Here is a 7,285-nt window from a genome sequence, read left to right as displayed (position 1 = left end):
GTGTTTAGACCAACCTCAAGTTGTAGCAATTCCACATCCTAAATATCTTGGAATTTGTCTGCTCATGCCATATCTATCATGAAATCGGACTACCTCCATTTTGACCTCAGTCTGTACTTTAAGTCATTCTTTCCAGCTTATTTCTTAACTCAGGGAAAAGACCCCACAGGCAAAGCATCCCCTGAGGTGAGCCAAAACTAGCCCCTCAAGCAACAAGGACTGCCCTGAGCCAGCAAGACTGGGAGTGATTGACCCAAAGATTGATCTGACCTTCACTGCCCACCTGGGTGTACTTGACCCTTGTCCCACATTTTTCCTTCTCTTTTCTTTTCTTTCTTTCTTTCTAAGATTTTATTTATTTATTTGACAGGCAGAAATCACAAGCAGGCAGAGAGCAGGCCGGCTGGGGGGTGGGGGGGAAGCAGGCTCCCTGCTGAGCAGAGAGCCCTGATGTGGGGCTCCATCCTGGGACCCTGAGATTATGACCTGAGCCAAAGGCAGAGGCTTAACCCACCCAGGCACCCCCACATTTTCTTAAACCTAGATTATCTTAAGCACTTGGGAGAGAGCCTTTGAGATGGTTCCGGTGTTGGCCTCGCTGAGATAAATTCCTTTCCTTTTTCACCACCACTCGTATCTCTGCCTTTGGATTTTTATCAGTGGTGAGTGGCTGCACCAGGTCTGTTTGGGACCCCCACAGCTGGGTTACATTTCCCCAGTTGAGGGCTTCATTATCGCTGCCCCTTGTTACTTAAAAGAGGGCAATAGTCTTACAAGAGGTTTCTTTGCTTTTGACCTTGACCCAGACTGAGGAAGCCATACAAAATGCAAATCTCCAGTGTCTCTCACCAGCTTTAAACTTTTCAAGGAATTTCTCAGATAATGGCAAGCCTGCTTCTCATGGCTACCTCTCTGTCTCCGAATTTGTTTTCTGACACCAAAAAGTTTCTCTCTCATATGTCTTTGCTCCTTGCGGTTCCCTTTGTCTGTAATGGTGCCTTTTTTTTTTTTTTCTCCTGGCTAAGTTTTACTCATCTTTTAAAGATGTGCTTAGAAATAATCTCTTCTGGTAAGCCTTTTACCAAGTACTGCAAACCTTCCAAGGCTGCAAAGGGCAGCTCTGTGTTTCTAGGGCTCTCTCTTCACCCACGCCCAATGGCGGGGACCACGTCTTATCTTCGTCATGCTTTCAGCAAATATTTGTCTAATGACTAGCACACTTTAAGAGTCAAGTCCAAGGTTACCCAGCTGGTAAACTGCTGTGTCAGAAATTAGTGCTTAGACCCCTGGAGGGCTCTCATTCAAATGTAAAGTCCTCAAAAATCTTCCCTCTAGCAGTGCTCTTAATAGTTTACAAAACATTTCGATCAGGCTAGTCTTTATATCCTGAGGCAGGACTTGTATAAAAAGGTAATGTTTCCAAACCCGGGAGCTAGAGCCGAGCTTCAGCAAAGCACTAAGGAGTCTTCAAAAGGAGGTAACAGCAGTGAGGAGGGTCAGCCAGCTGCAGTGAAGACCCTCCCAGCCCGAGAAACCCCACCCAAGATCCCCTCCTCTCCACCCCCCCCGCCTCGAGGACTACAAATCCCAGCATGCATAGCATCCAGTGAGTGACAGCACGGAAGCACGCCGGGACACGTAGTCCAGTTGTAGTTCAGGAAAAGCCCAGAACGTCCCGTGACGTCAGGAGGGCTCGGGAAAGGATTCGGAACCGGCCCAGGTTCAAGTTTAATCATCCTCTAGAGAGCCGACCCTGGTTTTTTTGGTGACCCGGTTTCGGGTCCTACCCCGCAGTCCAGCGACCCTATGGTGTGCGTTGAACTAGCTTCTCGTGTGACTCCTTCAAGGTTAAAGGGGAAGTAGCACAGAGCAAGAATAGGCAGCCTTCTGCCCTCGAGGCGCCGGCTTGTTAGGGTAGTGGTATGCAGGACGCTAGCCTAGCTAGGAACTGAGACGCTGCTTGTCCAGCAGCGCCGGTGAGGACGTGGCAACACTACCCCAAACAGCTGCTTCCCTTTCCTCCGCCCGTCGGGCTAGAGGCGCGGGAGGCGCAAAGGTTGCTGGGAACGCGCATGCGCCCACAGCGACGGGGAGTACACCTCCAACGTCTGCGGACGCGGGGGGTGTCGGGTGTCGGCGGTGGCGCTTTGCGGCGGGTCGTGCGGGTCGGGCGCGGGCGGGCGGGCGCGGCGGCAGTGGCGCGCACAGGTGATTGACTGGCCAGCTGGCTGAGGAATCGCCTGGTCCCCATTGCTGGCAGGTGGCGGAGCCCATTTGGGCGGCGGCAGCAGCAGGAGCGGCAGCAGCTACGGCCCGGCTCGGGAGGCGCTTCTCGGGCCAAGGCTATGGCCCCGCGGCTGCAGCTGGAGAAGGCGGCCTGGCGCTGGGCGGAGACGGTGCGGCCCGAGGAGGTGTCGCAGGAGCACATCGAGACCGCCTACCGCATCTGGCTGGAGCCCTGCATCCGCGGCGTGTGCAGGTGAGGCCCGCGCACCGGGCCTTGCGCCCCTCCAGCCCTCGCTTCGGACCTTGGAAGAGCGGACCAGGGGCCGGGGGTCATGTTGGGGGAAGGAGGACGGCAGCCAGCTGTGTGCATCTAGCAGGCGCGGAGAGGAGCAAGGTGGAGGCTTCCTCCTTAGCGCGTCTGGGCGACCTGAGCAACGCAGCCATCCCGGGCTCGCTGCGCGGAGGTGATGCTGCTGAAAGCCCTTTAGAAAAAGGTTCTGGGTTCTTATCTAGAAGATGGCGGTGGAAATGGTTGAAGGCAGGAGCTGAGAGTTTAGCAAACGTTGTTGGTTGTATCTTGGCCACGGCTCGGCTTTTTCTGTTGCAGAAAGGGAACTTCGTCGAAGTGAGTTTCATCACAGTATCATTTATTACTGTTGACGGTGAAGGCTTGGTCATCTTCATATTAGTTTTGGATAGGGCAGATTTAGAAAAACGTGTGGTTAGCCTACCTCATTGGTATCCTTCACCTCCAGTTGACCTCCCGTCTCTTGTTAATCTGATTTAGGCTTTTTTGGGGGGTGGGGGTCGTCACTTTACCAGGTACGAAGTTTGAGCTGTGTAAGTTCTGTCCTTCACTTCCAGCCCTTGAACCTTGCCTTTCCTTTTAGTTCGAATTCTTAGGCATTGTTCCTGTCTCTTCTGTTTTTTCACCTTTTAACGCGGGAACTATAGTTTTTTGTTCCGGAATGTTGTTGAATTGACTTAGCCACGCCGGGCATGCTCAGTAGCCATACTTCAGCCGGCATTTAGTAAAGGCTTTCTGCAGTTTTTACACTCCGCGGCGGGATCCGGAAGGAATGGAAGTCAAGGTCTCCGCTTCGGAATTTAAGTCAAGTTTCAGAAGTGATTCAAGTTAGGGAGCTTCCATAAAGCAGACGAATAATTCCAGGCTCTGGGTGTCTGGCTCCACGGGGAGGGCACATCTGACTCCCGACACTAAGTACTGGAATGACAGGGTCTGTGTATAATAGAATTTATTAAGCTTCAGTTAGTCTCTCAACGTAATCAGATTCCACAGTAACCAAAAAAAGAAAAAAAAAAAACTTCCACTGTTATAATTCTGATTTTAACACAAATAAAGGAGTAGAAATTTGCTGGGATCGCTGTAAGGGTAATGTCATAGAGTTTTAAGTTGCAGTTGCAATGTTTCTATCCAAGCAGGGTTGTTGTTGGTTTGTTTTTGTTTTTTGTTTGTTTGTTTGTTTGTTTTGCTTTGGGGTATAAGTCACATTTTCTGATTCACCCATTTAAAATGTACTGTCCAGTGTTTTTTGTTTGTGTGTTCACAGGGTTGTTCAGCTATCACCACGATCTGATTTTAGAAACTTTTTTGCCCCTCCCTCCCACACTCTTTAGCCATTAGATTGGCCCTGTACACCAGTGCCCCAAGCTCCAAGCAACCGGCTGATCAACTTTCTGCCTCCTAATTTGCCTATCTTGGACATTTCATGTAAATAGAATCTTAAAACAGGTGGATTTTTGTGACTTTTTTTTTCACTTAATGTAATGTTTTCAAGGGTCATCCGTGTTGTAGCAGATGTTGGTATTTAATTTCATATTTAAAAGTTTGTAAAACATGCAACAAAATTTATTATTTTTTTAAAAGATTTATTTGACAGAGAGCACAAGGAGACAGAGAGGCATGCAGAGAGAGAGAGGGAAGCAGGCTCCCCGCTGAGCAGAGAGCTCCATGCTGGGTTTGATCCCAGGACCCCAGACCATGACCTAAAAGCAGAAGCTTAACCCATGAGCCACACAGGTGCTCCCCAAATTTATTATTTTATACAGTTAAGTGACATTAAGTATTTTTATAACTGGTACACCATCAATCACCATTGTCTGGTTGTAGGGCTTTTCCATCATCTTAAAAGAGACTCCATATCCATTAAACAGTCACTTCCCATTTCCCCCTCGAGCAACCACTGATCTTTCTGTCTCTGTGGGTTTCTCTTTTCTTAATATTTCCTATGAATGGAATCCTACAGTGTGTAGCCTTTTTTGTCTGGCTTTCACGTAACATGTTTTCCATGTTGTAGCATTGACTGTACTTTATTCCTTTTTGTGGCTGAGTAATAGTCCATTGTTTGGATATATACTGTATTTTGTTTATCTGTTCATCAGTTGATGGACTTAACCCCCCCCAACTTTACCAAGGAATATCTGAAAAATAGAATTGCCTATATTTAAAGTGTACAACTTGATTTGATATATGTACACGTGGTAGAAAGAGTACTATGAGCAAGGTAGATTTTTGTTTTTGTTTTTAAGATTTTATTCATGTACTTGACAGAGAGTAAGAGGGATAGAGCATAAGCAGGGGCAGTGCCGGGCAGAGGGAGAGGGAGAAGCAGTCTCCCCACTGAGCAGGGGGCCTGCTGTGGGGCTCCATCCCAGGACGCTGGCCAAACCAAAGGCACGTGCTCAACCTACTGAACCACCCAGGTGCTCTTAAGATCAAGGTGGTTAAACACATCTATCTGTCACCTCACATAGTTAACTTGATGAGCATTTTGTTCTACCTACTTTTTGGCTGTTGTGCTTGCTATGAACATTTGGTGCAAGTTTTTGTTAGAATACGTGTTTTCAGTTCTTTCGGGTGTCTACCTAGGAATGAAATTGCTGGGTCACGGTAATTATGTTTAACTGAGGCGCTGCCACACTGGTTTCTGGTGCTGCTGCCGTTCATTTTACATTCCCACTGGGAACGTGAGGGTTTCAATTTCCATCCTTGCCAACACATGCTACTTTCCGTTTGTTTGCCATGCTAGTGAATTTGAAGTGGCATCTCATTATGGGTTTGGTTTGAATTTTCCTAACGACTAATGAGGTGGATATCTTTGTGTGTTTGTTGGCCATTTCTCGTTTTTTTTTTTTAAGATTTTATTTATTTATTTGACAAAGCGAGATCACAAGTAGGCAGAGAGGCAGGCAGAGAGAGAGGAAGGGAAGCAGGCTCCTTGCTGAGCAGAGAGCCCGATGCGGGACTCGATCAGGACTCTGAGATTATGACCTGAGCCGAAGGCAGCGGCTTAACCCACTGAGCCACCCAGGCGCCCCCATTTCTCGTTTTTTTATTTTTTTTTTTTTAATATTTTATTTATTTATTTGAGAGAGAGACAGTGAGAGAGAACATGAGCGAGGAGAAGGTCAGAGGGAGAAGCAGACTCCCCATGGAGCTGGGAGCCCGATGTGGGACTCGATCCTGGGACTCCAGGATCATGACCTGAGCCGAAGGCAGTCGTCCAACCAACTGAGCCACCCAGGCGCCCTCTCGTTTTTTTTAATTGCCAAGTAATAATTGCGTTTTATGTATGTACTTCCCACATTTACATATGCACTCATCAGTTGATGGGCATTGGGTTGTTTCCACTTTTTGGCTACTGTGAATAATGTAGCCAAGAATATTTGTGTAGGGGTTTTTGTGTGGATGTATTCATTTATCTTGGGTATATCTATAGGAGTGAAATTGCTGGGTCATAAAACTGTGGTTAACATTTTGAGGAACTGACCAACTGTTTTCCAAACTGGCTGTGCTGTTTTACTTACAGTGTATGAAGATTCCAGTTTCTCCCCATCCTTGCTCTTGGTTTTTTTTTTTTTTTTTTCTTTTCTTACAGCCGTGCTAGTGGGTATAAGTGGTATGTCATTGTGGTGTTTTTTTTTTCTTTTCTTTTATAGTTTATTTATTTATTTGAGAGAGGGAGAAAATGAGAAAGCGGGAGCATGAGAGGAGGGCGGGTTGGAGGGAGAAGCAGACTCCCGGCGAGTCTGATGATCTGATGAGGGACTCCATCCCGGCATTTAAGGAGCGAGCAAGACCTGAGCTGAAGGCAGTCGCTCAACCAACTGAGCCACTCAGGTGCCCCCTCATTGTGGTTTTGATATGCATTTCCCTGCTGACTCAAGTTCAGCATCTTTCCTGTGCTTCTTGGCCTTTTGTGTATTTTTGGAGAACTGTATGTTAAAGTCCTTTGCCCATTTTAAAATAGGGTTGGGGCGCCTGGGTGGCTCAGTGGTTGGGCCACTGCCTCCGGCTCAGGTCATGATCTCAGGGTCCTGGGATCCAGCCCCACATCAGGCTCTCTGCTCAGCAGGGAGCCTGCTTCCTCCTCTCTCTCTCTGCCTGCCTCTCTTCCTGCTTGTGATCTCTGTCTGTCAAATAAATAAATAAATTCTTTTAAAATAGGGTTGTTTTTGTATTATTGAGTTCTAAGAGCTCTTTATGTATTGGATACAAATTCCTTATATTAGTAAATAGTCTCATTTCTTTGGATTGTGCTTTCATATTTTTGTTGGTACTGTTTGTAGTAGAAAAACTTTTAATTTTGATGTAGTCCCAACTTTGCTTGGTTGGTTGCTTGTGCTTTTGAGACCGTGCATAATCTGAGGTCCCAGCAAATTTTATCTGTATGCCTTTTTTCTTTCTTTCTTTCTTTCTTTGACAGGCAGAGATCACAAGTAGACAGAAAGGCAGGCAGAGAGAGAGGAGGAAGCAGGCTCCCAGCCAAGCAGAGAGCCCATTTCGGAGCTCGATCCCAGGACCTTGGGATCATGACCTGAGCCAGAGGCAGAGGCTTTAATCCACTGAGCCACCCAGGTGCCCCTGTATGCCTTTTTTCAATCTACTTTTTTATGCTTTACATACACAACTAATCTGAGATTCCAGAGCTGAAGAGGTGTTTAGTTCTTCTCAAAGAGTAAATGACTCAAGACTATTTACATTTCTGAAACTGTTTAGTAAAATCATGGTGAAAGCAACCTGTATTAAATCGTATAC

The 7,285-nt window shown here is 46.9% G+C and overlaps 1 protein-coding gene across 10 annotated transcripts in view; it reads left to right on the top strand.

Annotated features, from left to right (window-relative positions):
• The first annotated feature begins 2,102 nt into the window (after positions 1 to 2,102).
• Positions 2,103 to 7,285, top strand: part of USP48 (ubiquitin specific peptidase 48) — a 93,486-nt gene continuing 88,303 nt past the window's right edge. For 7 of the 10 annotated variants that reach the window (XM_013047987.2, XM_013047984.2, XM_013047980.2 and 4 more), the window contains exon 1: positions 2,108 to 2,479. In XM_013047987.2, the coding sequence (XP_012903441.1) occupies positions 2,346 to 2,479 (134 nt within the window). In that variant the 5' untranslated portion in view covers positions 2,108 to 2,345. Of the gene's footprint in view, positions 2,480 to 7,285 lie in introns of all 10 variants that reach the window. The other 3 variants (XM_045063922.1, XM_045063921.1, XR_198624.3) reach the window with 2 other exon arrangements.

This window comes from Mustela putorius, unplaced genomic scaffold (genome assembly GCF_011764305.1).
Source record: "Mustela putorius furo isolate JIRA1106 unplaced genomic scaffold, ASM1176430v1.1 tig00003853_pilon_pilon_pilon, whole genome shotgun sequence".
NCBI classification, from domain to species: domain Eukaryota; kingdom Metazoa; phylum Chordata; class Mammalia; order Carnivora; family Mustelidae; genus Mustela; species Mustela putorius.
This window is presented reverse-complemented; position numbering and strand designations above follow the sequence as displayed.